Genomic DNA, 19,333 nt, shown 5'->3' with positions numbered 1-19,333 from the left:
ATTATTAAGACGGCGTTCGCACTTTAAAAGTTTGTAAATGTTTTTGTTTTTTTTGTCTGCCGTGATTTTGACGGGAAAAAACCCTTAAAGACACTGCTGTCGATTTCACAAAGAGTGAGGACTCGTCTTATCTCGAGTTAGGACGAGCATGGAGGAAGGAAGAGAAGGAGCTCGAACGAAGGGACTTCAAAAGTCGAACCTGCGGTACCGCGGTCGTTAAACAACACCTCGTAATCACCCACATACCTTATACAAACAATGGGCGACCTGGCGTATGTGAGTTTGCGCGTGCGCACTTGGTTCTTCACTCAACCATGGTGTCGTATGTCGTATGTATATAATACAGAAAAACAACTTTTTTGAGACCTGATAAAATTTGTGTACACTTGTGCTCACCAAATCGAAAAACACAATTGAATACCAACCACCCTCGTGTCATAATACCTCAATTTTGAACCACCGCTAGTGACTGGAATGTCACAAAAAATGAAAAAATATGCCATGATGTTTCAGTGAAACACCACAAACGGTAAATGAAAACGTGTATAATATTCACAATTCTGGTCTCCAATGATTAAACTTTACACGAAGGCAACGGTGCAGAGCGGCGGTACAGCACATTCTGTACAAAGAGATCTAATCCTGCTCGTTAATCGGCCGTCCAGCTGGAGGTGTCCTATCTTTTTCCACTGGTCAGACAGGGGCATTGTCAGGGTATTCTTTTGTTACTCTGCGGTTTTGCGGGTCGTTCGAGCTCCTTTTCTTCCTTCCTCCATGGGACGAGTAACTCGCCCTTTCGTCCTTAGGATTAATCTGAAGGTCTGCATGCTACAGTGCAGGGTTGGGACTCGTCCTAAGTCCTAAGATTAATCCTAACTTAGGAAGAGTTTTGTGAAATCGACGGCTGGACACTATTTCAAAAAACTCTTCCTAACTTAAGACTAATCTTAGGACTAATCTTAGTACTTAGGACGAGTCCCAGCCTTGCACTGACTGTAGCATGCAGACCTTAAAGGAACACATTGCCTTGGATCGGACGAGTTGGTAAAAACAAAAGCGTTTGTAACCATTTTTTTTTAAATGCATATGGTTGGAAAGATGTTTTAAAAGTAGAATACAATGATCCACACAAGTTTGCCTCGAAATTGCGTGGTTTTCCTTCTACTGTGCGAACTAACATGGTCGGCCATTTATGGGAGTCAAAATTTTGACCCCCATAAATGGCCGACGTGTTAGTCGACAAGGTAAAAGGAAAACCACGCAATTTCGAGGCATGTTTGTGTGGATCATTGTATTCTACTTTTACAACATCTTTCTACCCATATGCATTTTATAAAAAACGGTTACAAACGCTTTTCAAAGACCAACTCGATCGATCCAAGGCAACGTGTTCCTTTAAGATTAATCCTAAGATTTACTCGTCCTAACTCGAGATAAGACGAGTCCTACCTCTGTGTAAAATCGACCCCTCTTCTCACTTGATGTATCTCAACATGCGCACAAAATAACAAACCAGTGAAAATTTGAGCTCATTGGTTGTCGAAGTTGCGATATAATAATGAAGAAAAAAACACCCTTGTCAAACGAAGTCGTGTGCTTTGATTTCGAGACCTCAAAAGAGGTCTCGAAATCAAATTCGTGGAAAATTACTTCTTTCTGGAAAACTACCATTACTTCAGAGGGAGCCTTTTTTATACTATCAACAGCTCTTCGTTACCTGGTACCAAGAACATTTCTATGCTCACAATTATTTTTGATTAATAAAAATTATTACCAATAGTGTCCATTGCCTTTAAACAATGAACTGTTCGATTTCTACAACAGATTCCCTCAAACAATACTGACATAAATCGCCGGGGTCCTACAACTCCCAGAAAAGAAAAACGAAGTCAAAGAAATCACAGAAATCAAATCCAAACGTAGACCATTTTGTTTTTAATAAATCCAGTTATGCTCTAAATAAAGTATATTTTCAGTTCTATATTAACATATAAATGTGGTAGCACAAGGATGGAAAAGGGAGCAAATTTAACCATTTAGCCACTGGACCGCCCAGCCACCTAAAGCGATACACTGTATTATGCGGTAGGAGGAAACCTCGCTATAGCTTTTGTTTGTAGAAAATAAGAAACATCAAAATAAAACTATAGGTAGTCAATAGTATGCCTACGCATTGGTGAATCCATCTAGTTGTTTTTAGATCATTATTCATTTTTCTCTTCACAGTTGACTTGACGAAGCTAATGATGATGAAATAATTTAGCACTTACCCAACAAAACGCTTATTAATAAACACAAAGGAAACTGTATTTATCATTCATGGTGATATTGTCGAAAACTTATGCCTTCGCAAATCAGCATTGAGCCAGATAAAAGCCTTGAAAAGCTATTGTATCCATTTTATCATTATACAAAAATAATCGCCATAAATATTAACGTAGGGGTTTTTATTGTTCCCCAATGAGGACTTGTACAAATATTACCGAAAGGGTCAAAAATTGTGCGTTTCACTATAAATAATAAGCCTTGGCTATCTTTAAAAAATTTGAACTACGATTTCAGTAAAGTTACTGCAAGAATCTTGAAAAGAAAAACAAAATTATTTCGGCAAACTCGGGCGGTGCAGGGACTAGAGGGTTAAAAGAAACCTTAATTCGAAATGCTAACAAGTTACACTCGTTTTGCATGAGTCGCAGCTCAAAATGATACACTGACGTCTTTTGTAATCAAGTGGTTTCCGCGGATGAGAATTCAACAAGTCGAACAAGGATGGGAAGGTGGGGTCAAAGCAATACAAAATATAAATGGGGAGCCACTGAGAGAAAACATTATGTGATAATCAAAGACATATATATAATTATATTATTAAGTTATACTAACTGACTAAATAACACTCTGTGAGTGAGCCCATGGTGCACCCCACCAAATAGGAGAAAACAGAGCGTCAAGCTCATTAATATTTTGTATGCCCTGAAAATATTCTATATTAGACAGATTTGAGAGCCCCCAGAAAGTGTTTCAGTGTAAAAATTTGCCCAATTGTGAGCTGGGGGTTGTTGACTTCCAACTTGAGGTATTTTGGATGACATAGGCCCTGAAATAAATGGTCCTATTTGCTGAGAGGTGTAGGGTAATTTTTCAAAATTGATGCTCGGACGTTTTGAAAATTAGACCAGTGAAGGGGTGTTTTTACGTGGAGGGAGAATAACTCGACGGGCCCAGAGACTCCCCACATAAAATTGATCTGAGAATAAAAGTTCCAGAGTCAATCGATAATTTTCCCTTTCAAGTTAAAAGGTGTGAGACCTTTAAGTATTTTTCGTGTATTTTTGAATATGTAGCATTTTGCACTGTGTGCTATGGGAGATTATTTGGTGGGGTGCACCCCCATGATTTATTACAACACGAATTCAGGAGCAATATTTGTTTAAAGCGAGCACCTAGCCTTTATTCAAGGCGCATGCGGCGGCACTCGGATGTCACACGCACGAAAACAAAAAGAGCAGCTAGTCTTTTTTTCATGCCTGACATTTCGTGTGACATCTGGGGGTGCCGCGTGCGCCTTGACTAAAGGCTAACCAGCACCTGGGATCGATTTCACAGAGTTAGGGTAGAAAATATTAAATACGTAAGGCTAGTCCTAAGTTAAAGGAACGTTACAGTTACAGAATTGGTAAGAAAACAAAATCGTGAAGATCACAGATTTACATCAAACCTACACGGTCTAATGGTGATGATAGTAGAAAACACCCCTTGAAATATTTCTGCCTGAAATGTCATATTTGATGAGAAATAAATAATTTAAACTTTGCGTTTGGAGTTTATCGCTCAGTTACTTTATTATTCATTTTTTTTTTTTGCATCCATGTCATGCAAAATGTATGATCGGTTTTTTACTATTTTCTCGTGCCCCAGACGCCCGATCGATCTCAAACTTCTACAGGTTTGTCAGTTTATGTATAGGTTACGGTGGATTACATAAAGTGCTTACACTGCCAGCAGCTGTTTTGTTAGAAAAACTAATTCTGTAATGTTCCTTTAAGACAGTCTTAACTCGTTGTGGAATCTACCCCTGGATCAACATTCGTAGACTTGCCCAATCCCTTTACCGCAGACTAATAAAAAAACTAGAAAAGTAATAAAAAACATGAAAGTCTATACAAACGTCCAGAAAATCCGCTGACAAAACACAATAGGCCGCCTATACACCAACATCAAATTTGATCACAGGCTGGTAGCAAGCTGTGTTTATAGATAACTATGGATTGAACAAACTTCGCTCAGTCAACAAACCTTTATTTACTGCAACAATAATTCAATAAATAAACCATTTTAGAGAAAACATTTGGGTTCATTATCCACTAAGGTGTCTGTTCAATTTCACGCACACAACTCTTTGACAATACCGAGTAAACAATGTTCTAATAATCGTTAAGCTAAACACTAATTACATCATGGGATTAAATGGATCCCATATTTATTACAAAAATAACAAGTTGTTGATGTTCTTTTTTTAATTTCCTCAACAACATTTATAAATACAAGAAAAAATATAGAGTTCTTAAAACTAATATTACCTACAGTTCGCTTGCCACTTTCAACAAAATATAAATTTAATTAAACCAACCCAAGGGCACAATAGAAATATATTTTAGCTTTCAAGTCCGCTGCCAAAAATGTACCAAATATCAAACTTGAAGCTTTGAGAAAAACACAAATATAGAAACAAAGTTACTAGTGTTGAAGTTCAAACTTAAGGTCAGCAGGCAGTAGATTTAGCATGGTGTATGTACCATATGAGACTAGACTTGTGGACAAGTCGTTATGTTTGCTGTGATGAGATAGTAGAGTTCTGGCGGTGCTCTTGCGAGATCATGGCTCTCGTGAGAAATGCTGGTTGCCAATTTCTACTCGCCATTTAATGGGACCGTAGTCATTTGAGAAGTAGTCTCGCGGGGCCATCAGTCTTGCGAGAATACCGCGGGAATCACGGGGAGGTTCGGAATGGAATCGAACGCTATCACCGCGACAGACAACGACTTGTCCACTAGTCTATTATGAGCACTCTTACTGCTGGAACCATTGGGTTTGTTTTGTTTTTTCTTTGTCAAGGAGTGCCCAACAAGATTGTCGAAAATGCAGTCAGTTCGAGAGCCACTTATATTTGAGTTCAATCATCACATTTGGTTTTATAATCCATCCCTTTATGAAACAGTGGTCAGTTTCACACTGCTGCTAAGCATACTTGTCTAAAAAGTTCTCATAACCTTCCGGGGAGGGGAGCAGGTCAAACTTGCTGCTTTTTATTAACCACTGCTCCTTATTTTTCATATGCACGACTATGTAAAATGGGCGCGGTAGGGAAAAATACCTCAACCTTGTTTTCCATTATAACTGCTTCAAAAGCACACACAGGCCTGAACATTCACGGAGGCAACGAAGGGGATTGCCTCCATGTCCCCTGGTCATTGCCTTGGTGCTCTTGAAATGCTGTTTTAAGTAGAACTTTACAATTTCCTCATAGGGTGCTCTTTACCAAGGAGAAAATGCCTTGGTGCCCTTGCCCTTTCAACAACGAAGCATACAGGCCTGTACACAATACATAATGCTTTTAGAGAGACAATACATAAACAAGGCCATGTAAGAAAGAAACACTGGAAACATACCAATCTTTCAGTCTGAAACAGCAAGTCACTTCGGAGTTCCCAATACTTCTTGTTGTTCAAAACGGAACATGTTTAACCATTAGGAAAAAATCACACTGGAAAGCACCTTCACCATTACTTTATTTGTGTATGGCCTTTAAAAAAAAACCCAGAAAACTAACATCTTTGATGATCTATTTAGAGTTTGGGGTTGCTAGGTAGCAGAATGACAATCGGGTTTTATGTTTTGTAGTTCTAGTCAATCGCACTCTTCTGTAAATAATGGATTTACTGGAGATGTCTGCTGCCACCTAGTGTCCCCAAAGTCTACCATTATACCCGTAGATTCAAAAACCACACACCAATGTTAAGCCAATCACAATGAGTGTTCTATCAACTGCTGGGAGAGGATGCGGTGGTAAAGCAAACATGGTTGGTGACATCATGCAAGGGAAGCTTCTATTGGCCGAAGGATCTGTTTGATTGAAATGATCAACATGCAAAGGAACTGATTAGTTGTACAATCCAAATTAAATTTTATTTTCTTGGACAATGAAAGGCGTCAAATTCCTACCCAGGATTAGCCTTCAGTCAAGGCACATCCTGAACCACCACCACCACCACCCCCCCCCCCCCCCCCCCGATGTCACGCATGACCCCAAATGTCATACACGTGCAAAGACCAGCGCGAGCGGTGATGCCCCGAAGTGCCTTTACCAAGTCGTTTTATGCCCTTATGTTTTCCTTTTCTTTTTGCTACCGATTTTGGTAGGAGAAATGTACTGCATAATGCTTTAGCTTGATGAGCTGTTGGCCAATAAAAACGACACAATTGCCATAGATATAGATTAATACCTAGATCGGACGCGCGCATACATACACACTGTTAGCTGCAAACAAAAATAACTGGTTCTTCATGGGCGTGCTAAAAAGTCATGTGCCGAGGGCAACGCACAGAAAATGCATACAAGTATAAACATTTCTTGATCATGTTTAACCGATTAGAAACAGGTTGGTAAAGGAGCTTCGTTGCTTTGCCGGCCGCGCTGGTCTTTTTTCGCGCGTGACATCTGGGGGTGCCTTGACTAAAGGCTCATCTGGGGGTGCCTTGACTAAAGGCTAACCCAAGATTTACCCTGGGTCTGTTTTTGATGGCTCTGAACCCTATCCCAAAATTGAGCCATAAGTTTATCAGAACTTTGAATTGAATGCACCAAAATTAGAGCGTTGAGATATTGACTTTTAAGATGAAACATTATCACTTTACTTCTCCATCAATATTGACCAGGAAAGAGGACATCTCAAGCCCATCATTTACTGCAACAGTAACTTTATAAGGAATGAGGTTTCCCACAATTTTGTATCAAATTCTGCCAAAAGTTAAGAAAATGAGTGAATTGTTTTGATTTAGCTTTGAACAGCTCAGCAATGGTGACATGTTTGAAAACTTGACTAACATTTTGTGATTGCGGAGAAGGCCCTTAGATTGTCTTTTCTCTTACACTTCTTCCATTATGATTTCATCTGGGTCTCCTTCTGGTAGTGGATCAAACATCACAGCATGTAACATTATGAAGAAGAACGATGCACCTGTTGGGAGAAAGCAGTCAATCAATCAATCAGTCAATCAATCAATCAATCAATCACTCAATCAATCACTCAATCAATCAATCAGTATATGTTACCAGCCTCCTTGTTTTCCAAGCAGAAATTCTGAAATCTTGGATCACATCGAAAGCCACCACGAGCGTACCACCTGCCTCTGTTAATTATGTAGTAAATCTGCCTATTAACAGTTTGATTTTATGTAGCCATGGTAACAAAGAACTTCTTTCTGGGCGGCTCCTGTCATGTGGTGTCACACTAATCAGACAACTACTTGACAAAGACGGAAAGTGGACCTCAGCTCAAGACATACAAACACAAGATCGGATGGGACTACGCCCGCTCTCTTCAAGAACACTTGAAACAGAATTGTCTCACATAAGACAAACCTTGAGAGATCTATTCCCCAAACTCTTCAACATACAGGGTGCTACAAGAACTCCAGACCAAGGAATTGAGTCCTACCTCCATTCAAACTGTCCAACAACAGATATCCAAATTAACGACATCAAGAGTGAATCCAACTTTCCTTCCAAACACCTTTACACAGTCTTCAACAAGGAACTCAATACTCTGCCGGACAACCCCTGAACCCCTTGGCACAGAGACATTCTGCAAATGAACACAACAATACCGTGGAAAAATGTTTACAAATCACCCATCTCCAAGAAAGAGGGTGACGTACAGTACCGGTTATTGCATAAGATCCTACCACCACAGGAAGTTCTTCATTACATCAACCAAACTCTACCAAAAACGTGAGGCTGGTGTCATCATCATGTAGGAGCTCGAGCCTGCCCAGTGATTTTAGTCCAGATGTTCCGATCCAGCATGCAGGAGCGTAGTTCCTCAGCGCTGACCAAGCTGGTGTCACGTTTCAGGGTGTCTTCAAAGGAGAGACATCTTCTCCCACGCCTTGTGTGGGCTCCCAGAGGATGATTGGGCAAGCGGCAAGCTCTGAGTGGCAGACACAGTGCCCAGCAAGCTTGAGGCGGCGTTCAAGGATCTTTTCTGTAACCTTTGGCCAGCCGGCATGCAGGTGTTGTAAGCAATCACCTTAGTCTTTTTTTGTGTTCAGCTGTAGGCCAACTTTCAGGCAGTCCTCCTCAACCGACAGTAACAGGTTCTGGGCCTGTTCAATCGTGTTTGAAACCAGTGCGATATCATCCGCAAAATCCAGGTCAGTGACTGTCACAGGAGGCACACGTCGGCTCTTGCGGGGAACTAAGGTGAAACCCAGCTCTTCTTCTCTACCGCCAATTGCCTTTCTCAGGGCATGGTCAAGGACAATGATGAAGAGGAAGGGGGCCAAGGTGTGAAAGAAATCAGTGACACCATCAGGTGAAGTGACCTTTGCCCTGGTGAGGCTGGTGTGGATTGTCAGAAAAAGGAACTCTGCTACATCTCTTCTCCCATCAATTCAACCAGCACTGAACCTCCTACATCGATGCATCAGACAACTTCACGAACTGACACTAACTTTTGAAACATACTAGTGCCTCATCGCCCACAGCAGGGGCCGACCGAGAGAAAACGTTGATTTAGCTAACTGTTTGATGGTCAGCTTCAAAGCACGTGTATCCTGTTATGTCGGGTATTAATTTCTTGGGACCTGTCAAGAACACAGGAGGGGTCGTGAAACTTGGGTTGTGTTCAAGTCATCATTGAACATAAAGCCCTCTATCCCAGCTCTCTCATTTGATTCATTCGAGCACACTGATGTATGTACAACTACTGCTGACCATCTTCGGATTGTCGTGATATATCGCCTTCCCTCTTCATCTATCACACAATTCTTTGATGAATTTGAGGACTTTATCACCGGCTTGGCATTCTTCTCAGGAAGACTTATTATCACTGGCGACTTCAATATCCATGTTGAAAATGTCAACTCTTCAAATGTGCAACGCCTACAAGAGCTCTTGACAGTGACCAATTTCACCCAAATTGTCATTGGCACGACACATATAAAGAGCACACCCTTGACCTGGTTATTGTCCGTGAAGATGACGTCCAAAACTGGATCAATCTCAAAGAAGACATCTGGAATTGATCTGGCGTGGAAGAGGTCTAGAAAAAGACCGACAATGCTACATTATACATAAACTGTCGCTCTACTGTTAACAACCTAATCACTAAGGCCAAATGCAGCTACTATCAAGATATTCTGAGCTCTTCCAACCAGAAGATAATCTTCAGAACTGTGAATAAGCTTCTTGGTGGAAGTGAAATTGCTCTCCAATCTACCTCTCCAGATTCTAGATGACTCTGCAATCGCTTCTCAAATTACTCTGTTGACAAAGTTGAAACCATTCGCAATGATTTGGAAGATCAAGCTCTACATCTACCACATGAGAAAACAACACCAATACCATATTGCAATTGCTCAACCCAGTTAGCAGAACTTTGACTATCAAATCCAATCATTAAAGATAGTCCATCAAAGTTTATACTATCTTTTTTGCAACAGCTCCCATTGGTTTTGTATACATTTTCCAATTGTGGACCTTTCCCGAACCGTGGACCCTATTGTCCTCTTTTGTTTTAGGTTCCGGGTTCGAAAGTGTATGTTGACTCACACACTAACAGACATATAAAGCAAACATAACAATATTATGCCCCTTCGGTTTCACTGGTGGAGCATGAGATTAAAGATTTGATGAAAAGTTTAAATCTTAAAGTACACTCATAAAAAGTTCCCATCAGTACCATACCAATCCAGTAGACGAGTGAAACATTACGCCCTCCGTGTCTCAGACTCAAGTCAAAGTCCCAGAAATACTAAAAGGCCAAAATTAATTAAGACTTGATTGCTCAAATAGAAATAAACTTGATGTAATAACATTGCAAATCAATTTAATGTAATTTTTTAGCCTTTTAATGGTGTTTATTGAAAACTTGAGGATGGTAATTAATTTACCCATCCAAACCATATGATGTTGATTGAATTGCGCCTTTTAAATTTTAATTGTTATGTTATAGTTTTTAAGCGCTATATTTAAATTTTCTCTATTTTTAAATCTATTATGTATATTTGCTCTTGGTTTTTACTCCTTGATGTTTCAATGTAGTTTTATATTGTAACTTATGCGCAATTCAGCCTCTTGGCAGCAAAGTTTGATTTTTAATAAACCAATAATAATAATAATACATGTACACCTACCTATTACCCAGAATACAGCTGATGTGGCCCCAGAAATAAAAAACAGCGGAAGTGACAGCAGAGCTAAAACTCCATATTGTTGGAACAATGTAAACTCATAGCCTGTGTTTAAACAAGAAAAAATGGTACAATTACAACAGTGTATACTCCAATCAGAATACTATTGAATTATTGGCTAACCCATTATAATACTCGTAACTGCTTATTCATTAATACCACAGACAGCTTCGCTATTCATATTGGTGGAGAGCACGTCACGTGTGTGTGTATAAACCTTTGTTTATGACCGGTAAAAAGTGTTAATCTTGGGCGTGACACGCGGGCTTGCACCTGTTCCTATAAGACAGTTTCTTCATTCCTATTGGTCGAGAGCAACGGCTGAAACAGTTGTGCCACATTAAGCGATACGCGCGACGCGCACAGCATTCCCTTATAAGGAGTTGTTTACACGAGGGCGGCGGAGGGCCTTACCATTTCATAGCTGGAGGGGTGTTGTGTTGAAAGAAATCATTGAACAATTATAATTTTTGCTTTTATTTTACTTTTTGACCAAAAGGGTTGATGTTTTTTGACCGAAAAGGTGTTTATGAATGGGAATCAAAGTGTGTTGAATCGGTTTTCAACTAGTGGTTTAAACCCGCCGAGGCCTGGTTCTTGATAATTTACCTCGATTTCATCTCGGTAAAATTATCAAGAACCATGCCTCGTTGGGATTAAACCACTAGTTGAAAACCTCTTCACCACATACTGATTCCCTAAAGGGACACGTTGCCTTGGATCCGGCGAGGTTGGTCTATGAAAAAGTGTTGGAACCGTTTGTTATGAAATGCATATGGTTAGAAAGTTGTTTTAAAAGACCCCACAAATATGCCATAAAGTTGCACGGTTTTCCTTTTACTCTGCGAACTAACTCGGTGGGCCATTTTCTGGTCAAAATTTGGACTCCACAAAATGGCGTGCTGTGTTGGATCAGGATGTATCGGGAGAACTGTGGAATTTCGAGGCATATTTGTGTTGATCATTGTAATCTACTTAGAAACACATTTTTTAACTGTCTCCATTTCTTATTTTCTCATACATGAGAACCAAATCCCGTACATGTATAAAGAGGGCCTATGTTGTCTTTCTTTAAAATTGTCCAGTCAGGGTTTCATTGGGACAATGGTATTTGTATTACTTTGGATGCTCAACATGCTCAAAATTACCTGAACTGGTCAAACAGGCACACTAATCCTAACATGGTTCAACAACAACCAGGACCCAGTTTTATAGAGCTGCTTATTCACAAAAATTAGCAAGCAGAACAAAATTATGCTTACCACAATAATACCAACCAAGCTACCATTGCAGGAGTTAAATTTTTGACTGGTATCCTGCTAAAGTAGAAAATTGTTTTCAATAAGCCTATTTTCTGCTTAAAGGAACACGTTGCCTTGGATCGGTCGAGTTGGTCTTTGAAAATCGTTCTGTAACCGTTTGTTGTAAAATGTATATGGGTAGAAAGATGTTGTAAAAGTAGAATACAATAATCTACACAAATATGCCTCGAAATTGCGTGGTTTTCTTTTTACCTCGTCGACTAACACGGTCGGCCATTTATGGGAGTCAAAATTTTGACTCCCATAAATGGCCGACCATGATAGTTCGCGACGTAAAAGGAAAACCGTGCAGTTTCGAGTGATACTTGTGTGGATCATTATATTCTACTTTTAAAACATCTTTCTAACCATGTGCATTTCATAACAAACGGTTTCAAACGCTTTTTATAGACCAACTCGTCCGATCCAAGGCAACGTGTTCCTTTAAACAGCTCTATGGGCCCTGGGTTGGATTTCACAAAGAGCTAGATTGGTTTTAACTGCAAATCAAGTAAAGTGTAATGTCACAGTACCAATCACTATGGTAACACTGACAACTTGTCTTGCGATGAATTTTATTGCTTTGTGAAATGAGCCCCTGGGGTGGATTTCACAACTTAGATGTACCCATAAGACTAGTCTTATCTCCAGGACTGGCCTTAAGTTTTGAATACCCCCTAGGTATAGTCCTAAGTAAGGACTAGTCTTAACGCTTTGTGAAATCCACCTCAGGAGTATTTCAGAGAATCTGGGCAAAATTTTAAGGCTCTGCTTACCGCCGAATTCTGCGCTTACGATCACGATTCCCCGCTTACATGCAAGCGCCAAATTTCTGCGCTAGCCTTGTAAGCGTAGAATGCCTAGGAATGCGGAGTAGGCACACGCAGAAGCCAAAATTCATCGCTACCCCGTGAAATACGCTTGCCGTAAGCACAGATTTCCCTTCTCCGTAAGCCGTGATTCCGTGCTTACGGTAAGCAGAACCATGAAATTGGACCCAGGTGAGTCTCTAGCCAAAGGGGTTCAATTTCCTTTAGTGTAGTTACCCATAACAGCAAGCTTCTTGCTCTCATTCTTCACTCTTATCCAGTAGCAGGCACCAAAGAGAACCACCAAGGCAAAGATCAACAGCGGCGATGTTATTCTACAAAATCAAAATCAAATGGTCAACTTGTTGTCGTCAAGGGTGTTTGAACACAAAGTTTAAATCCTAAAAAATTGATTTATAAATTGAGACGATATTCTCTAAGGCTGGCGATACAGCCAGGGTGTTAAGAGTTAAAACGTTTACAGATGCTCTACAGCACCTCTAGAGTTTGGTTAAGCAAGAGCTACATCTTTCTATCCTTTGCAGGGCTCGAAAATTACACTAGACCACAGTTCCGAGGCGTGTCGTGGCCGGGCGGTTAAGAGCACTGGATTCAAGCTCTAGTGTTTGATCAGCAGGGTGTGGGTTCCGATCCCGGTCATGACACTTGCTACATAAAATTGGGGAGGTAGTGCTTTCTGCTCCACCGGCTAGGCTTCAGATTGATAATACCCAAGCCTACATCCGTATGGACTGTAAAAGGGGTAACCCTGTTTCAGCACTAGGAGTAGGTGGCAACAACCTCTGCAAAAAAATAATTGTAGCCTACACCTTGAAGCAGCCTACAGGCCTTGTGTGTCTGGCGACTTGCATAAAAATTGCTTTCAGTGTCGGCCAGTAAACTTATGATCGGACAAGTCCAACAGTCTTGTGTTTTTCAGTTGAATAACTTACACGTACATGTACATCACCATAAAATATGTTGATCGGAAAACAAATTAAATACCGTGTAGCTAAATGGAATGGTTTAAAAATAATTTGGAGTTGTGGTCTCTTGAACATAGTGGAAACAAATACAAGATTATGAATTATCAAAACCATGTTTGGTAAAGTTGCAGTACCAGCCTCATCCTACATGAATAAATCTGTCTGAAATAAAATCTCAAAGTTGACAAAATAGAATATGAACATAAAACAAATACTGCTTTTTCAATTGCCATACTCAATATAACCATTCTACCTCCATCAAATAACCTTGCTATTAACTCGTTGGAGACCATAGCGGCCACATGCCGCTTAAACCAAAAGGCCCATAGTGGGCGCAAACAGCCACAAGATTTGACCTTTCCCCATTCACAGCAACAGGTCAAAGTAAAGGTCATGTCCTGATATGAATTTTTTCAATGGAGTTTGTTAACAAAGTATCACCTTTTTCTAAACTCCAAACCTACTTTTTTCTGTTGAAATGTTTTAATAACAAAATTTGATTAAAAATAAGTAAACAGTATTTTAGCAATGTCCACGCGTTTTGTGATGATTAGGGTACGTTCAGACGTGGGGTTAAACTAGTCCTTAATCCAAAAGTGCTAAACTAACCCTGCGTGGGAACACAATATTCTGGTCCGCGAGGGTTAATTTGACCCACTGAGCTGGGCTAAACTAAACCAAAAAAATTGGTGGACTAGCCTAACTTAGCCCAGGTTTTACGACCAACCGCCCGCTGCGAGGCCCAGTAAACCATCGTTGGAACGCAACTGACCTGCTACTTCCGGTCTATTTTAGCCCAAATGACCGCGGCAACAAAGGTGACGTCATTCCACGTGTATGGATGGATCGGCAGCGAGTGTTGGGTGGTGTCTGCATGAATCCATGGAGCTATACTATAATATCTCCTTGCGTCTCTCCGCTGCCTTCCCTTTATGTTACCATTTAAAGTGTTGGGGCTCCGGTGTTCCCCTTCGCCGAAAATGTTTGAAATGGACCTCGCAAGAAAACAAGTTCTCATTTTTAGTAGCACTATTTAGTTTTTAAATTCACTTCTTCTGTGCGCAACGCTACTTTATGATAACGAACGGGTTTTGCTTTGAAGACAGTGGCATCTAATCACAGCTAAGCTACACACACGGGATCGACAATTAAGACCAAAGTTTGGGTCCGAAAACTAGGTTGTATCTGGTTCCTGCCCTCAACAACAGTTATACGAGTACCAGACTAATGTTGAATTGAAAAACAATTTTTAACGTAACATGAGAATGTGTGTAGGCTACGACTTCTCAATGACTAAGTTGTGATATATTTACAAAAGTTCACACTCGAAATTAATTTGAAGCTTTCAACAACAACGTGTAAAATGTTTCGTTCATCGAGGGCACTGCGGAACGGAAACTTCAGCGGGCACATTGCGTTTGTGCTGGGGCCAAGCAAGGATATGAAGTGATTTTGCCGTCTTTAAAGATGGAATACATTATGACCATGAGGTTTGTAGAGACGATAGCGGATCGAAACCCTGTGGAAAACGCATGGACAATGTAACAAACCGGAACCAGCAATGGTAAGGTTCGCCGATGCATGACCCAATAATCAACATCTTGGGCTAGTTTAGTCCGCTTGACCAGAATAAACTCACTGTGTGAACGCAAGCCAATTTTGGACTAAGTCATGTTTATCTTTTGGACACCCGCGGTGCTCGGATTAAGGACTAGTTTAATCCCAAGTCTGAACATACCCATAAAAACAGAAGTTAATTGTCTCCATGGAGTTAATGGGGTTAGGCTAATCTAATATGCACAAAACCTCTAACAAAACCTAGACCAACTAATTGGATGCATTTCACAGGTTGGATATTAGGTGTGAAAACTATAGGGGGGGGGTTAATTTGTACTTCCCAAAAACAATGATGGACTTCCCTTAAAGAAAGATACTTACAGGCAATAAACGAGTAGACCAACAAATACAAAGAGATAGTTGCTCTGATACGTCTCAACATTGGAAATGACACGCGTTGTGACCTCTTTCATTCCCTTTGGTTTACTGAACTGCTTGGTCTTCAGGAATTCCGTCCATGGCCGCACTGAAGCTCGCTTCTTTTGGATCCATTCTCGTGCTCCAGCATTGGACAGAGTGATTGACATTCTTAGGGGAAGGAATGAGAATCAACTGTTAGTTAGAAACTAATGATCAGATTGTAAGGTTGTTTTTTGTGTGAAAAATATTTCTACAAATGTCACAATTAAATAGTTTCTCTCCACACTCTTGCTGGTTGTCAACCAGATGGTTTTGATGAAACATCCACAGATACAAATGTGTATGGCAAATTATTTTACTTTGAAAAAATGCAAATCATTGTCACGGTGACTGCTCTATGTTCCGACACCCCTATGTTCCGACACTAGTGCTGGGCGAATAGTGAAATTTTGTTATTCGGATACCGCTGGCCAACTATCCGAAATTAACCGGATATTCGAATAGTTTTTTTGCTGTTTGTTTGTGAATGAGATCTTATGGGCGGATTGATATTAGTTCTAGACAGTGTCACTCGGTTCATTCATAAAAATGACCGGATCTAATTTAAAGATGGCGATTTGCTTTTTCTTTTGATCGTGATTCACTCTACGTGAAGGAAAACTTTTGTAATCTTTGAACAAATTACGTCAGAAATGTCATTGTTTAAACTCTTCACGGAGGTGAGCATAGTTTAATACTTAATTTATGCTGTTTTATGCTGTCTTAATAGAAGTTTCATAAGGATTCAGACAAATCATTCATATCAGTTGTCGCCCGACATCCGCGGATATTCGGATATTAAAGAATATCCGGTTACTCGGTTGTAATTACAGAACTATCCGGTTTATAAATAGCTATTCGCGCCCTATGCGGATATCCGGTTAAGAAAAAAAAGGCATTCGCGGTTACGGATAGGAAAACCTATTCGCCATTAACCGGATATTCGAATAATTCGCCCAGGCCTATCCGACACCCCTATGTTCCGACACCCCTATGTTCCGACAACTCAACCTATATTCCGACACCCCTATGTTCTGACACCCCTATATTCCGACACCCCTATGTTCCGACACCCTTCTATTCCAACGACCCAAACACCCCTATGTTCCAACACCCCTATGTTCCGACAACCTGTACCAATATTTTGTGTTAGCCATTTTTTTAAAAAGAAAAACGGTGTGACTTGAAGAAACTACACATGTTCGCAATTTAGTTCATGAACAAAGGAGTTTAATTTGTATAACAAGATTCTGCTATTACAAATATTCGGTTTCTTTAGAAGAGGACTGAGTAATGGAGGGGGTGGTAGGACTGAATTATTTATTGTTATTAATTGTTAACAAATTATTATGATTATTATTATTAATTTTTAATTGTGGTGGGGGGGGGGTAAAGGAAACCTATTACACATCGGCGCAATAAACGCAGGAGAGGGTTGGAATTTTTATTAATTGAAGGCTCATGAAATGTTATCAACACGGACACACACCTAACAATAGCAAAGTACTGAATATTTTATTGCCAGCTACCTCGGGGAGCCATACTCATGTGTATAACCACCACAAAAAAAATTAAATGCATGCGTGATTCCATCACTTTTTAAAATAGTACAAATTCATTTTATGAATGTTCAAACCTAATCCCAGTCGAAAATTACTGGGAAACCTCGCGTAATACAAGTTGTGTTTTTGTTATTGATCAACTGAGTAATAATGTGCGGGAACAACTTGTCGGAACATAGGGGTGTCGGAATATAGGGGTGTCATAACATAGGGGTGTCGGAATATAGGTTCAGTTGTCGGAACATAGGGGTGTCGGAACAAAGGGGTGTCGGAATATAGGCCGAGTTGTCGGAACATAGGGGTGTCGGAATATAGGCCGAGTTGTTGGAACATAGGGGTGTCGGAACATAGGGGTGTCAGAATATAGGTGTGTAACCATTGTCACATAGTGGTATTTCATAATAAAAAAACATTATCATCCAGCAAATTTCAACGAGACAAGACTATTTCATGTACCAGGGGACGCAGTAGAAGACATACTCACTAGGGAGTACTTCTAGAACTATGAGGTTCATTCTGCTATCGATCGTCTCTATGTGGCGATGATAGCGGTTCTAGCCTAGGAGTAGATTTGTAGCTTTGATTATGAATGATGATTAATCGTAACCCTAGTCGACATTGGCTGGGAGGATGGCGAGTGATAATATGTCAAGCCTGTCATTAATATGGTTCGTTATAAACTGACACTATCTGGTGGTGAGTTACTCCTGGAACTATGAATGAGGATGAGGTTCGTTCCGTCGCTATCATCTCCATCCACATACAGGAGACGATCAGAACGAACCTCATAGTTCTAGGAATGAGTTGGGTAGTGGTGATAATGGATAACTTTCCGTATGGCATGGCGCCACCACTTTTTCACTTTTTTAATTTTTTACAAAAAGGGAAATCTCATTGAGGTAAATTAGAAACTATATTATTTCATATCCAATGAAAAAGTGGTGGCGCCATGCGGGAAACTTTTCCATGATTGATAATGGTTCAAAGGTCGCGATCAGGAAACACGATACTTCAATTTGCACTCTCCCTTTCATCTCCATCTCCATTGGTTCAGTCAACAAAATATCCTGCCGGATACATCTGTGTGGAAATAGACTACTACATGTATTTTTCACGGATAACTTTCAGTATGGCGCCACCACATTTTCACTCATTTTTAGAAAAAGGGATATCTCATTGAGGTAAATTAGATACTATATTATTTCATATCGAATGAAAAAGTGGTGGCGCCATACAGAAACTTTTCCCAGTACAACTAATACTATACCCTACTACATACAATACAAGAGGAATGTACTACACCATATAGATAGATAGATAGATAGTAGATAGCCCCTTTTCTGCGGCCATTGCCACGTACCAATGGGGCTATACTCCCGAGTCCATGGGCTCTACCTCCATGACGGGTTCAACTTTTTGAAAGTCTTCGTCGTCCATCAACAATGGTCAGTGACAAATTTCATGCGAGACATATTTGAAGTAAAAAAACATTTTAAAACAAACTAAACTTCCTCCTTTTATAGAAATTCCCACTGATTAAGCCACTCATATCATTTTGTAATTTTAAGTCTTAAATTATTTGATTACCCTGTTTTTTCGTCAGATATTGGTACCACAATATCGCCTGTCACTTCTTCCTCCGCCATCGGTGCAGTGTTTTCAACAAATACACCTAACCTCTCTAAAGGCTAAGTGAACCATGAATGCAGCTGGAAAAGTGGAGCCAGACTAAAGTAATACGTGGAAGTTTTTAAACTGTACGGCTGTTACATGTGCCATTCAATTAATTGTTGTTGCCCACTTGTGAGAATGAGTCATGCATCGGATGGAGGTAGAACCTCGGATGTAGTTCTTCCTCCATGAATGAGCTCATGTAATGAAAAAAATAATCAAGGTCAATAAAGACTCAGTATCATTTTTAAATGTGCTTTTACCCTCTAATGCACACTTCCCACACAATGTATCACACAACTTTGACCAAGCATAAAATAACTCATTGGAAAGTTCTTGCATGGTTCTTCCAACCAATAAAAGAAATGAGCGGGATCCGAATTGTAACTTTCTTCAAACCGTGCACAAAATCATGGAGGGGGGGCGGGAGGGGTGTGGGTTGCACGCCCACTTCCTACCAAGCTGTATACTGTATATGGAACAAAATTGATCTCCCTATAACTGATACAAATTAATTC

General features: G+C 40.2%; 2 protein-coding genes across 3 annotated transcripts in view; both read right to left on the bottom strand.

The window, feature by feature from the left end:
• The window catches only part of LOC139951369 (tubulin-specific chaperone cofactor E-like protein), a 118,217-nt gene that overhangs the window by 86,906 nt on the left and 11,978 nt on the right, over positions 1-19,333 (bottom strand). The window lies entirely within an intron of this gene.
• Positions 1,908-18,825, bottom strand: LOC139951445 (prenylated Rab acceptor protein 1-like). 2 transcript variants are annotated; one of them, XM_071950351.1, is made up of 6 exons: positions 18,732-18,825; positions 15,505-15,711; positions 12,818-12,915; positions 10,414-10,515; positions 7,103-7,235; positions 1,908-6,120 (listed from the first exon to the last, which is right to left on the bottom strand). In XM_071950351.1, the coding sequence occupies exons 1-5, from the start codon at positions 18,788-18,790 to the stop codon at positions 7,144-7,146; spliced, it is 558 nt and encodes a 185-aa protein (XP_071806452.1). In that variant the 5' UTR covers positions 18,791-18,825; the 3' UTR covers positions 1,908-6,120; positions 7,103-7,143. The 2 variants fall into 2 exon arrangements, with proteins under 2 accessions (XP_071806452.1, XP_071806451.1); XM_071950350.1 differs by having other exon boundaries at positions 7,148-7,235.

The sequence above is a fragment of the Asterias amurensis genome, chromosome 19 (genome assembly GCF_032118995.1).
Source record: "Asterias amurensis chromosome 19, ASM3211899v1".
In the NCBI taxonomy this organism is placed as follows: Eukaryota; Metazoa; Echinodermata; class Asteroidea; order Forcipulatida; family Asteriidae; genus Asterias; species Asterias amurensis.
This window is presented reverse-complemented; position numbering and strand designations above follow the sequence as displayed.

What these genes read in the sequence shown, in the direction of transcription:
- LOC139951445 (XM_071950350.1), bottom strand. Translation starts at nt 18,790, where the DNA reads ATGGCGGAGGAAGAAGTGACAGGCGATATTGTGGTACCAATATCTGAC. An exon ending in ATATCTGACGAAAAAACAGG is followed by an intron (nt 15,712 to 18,731) that starts GTAATCAAATAA and finishes CCTTCCCCTAAG; the next exon opens with AATGTCAATCACTCTGTCCA. An exon ending in GGTCTACTCGTTTATTGCCT is followed by an intron (nt 12,916 to 15,504) that starts GTAAGTATCTTT and finishes TTGATTTTGTAG; the next exon opens with AATAACATCGCCGCTGTTGA.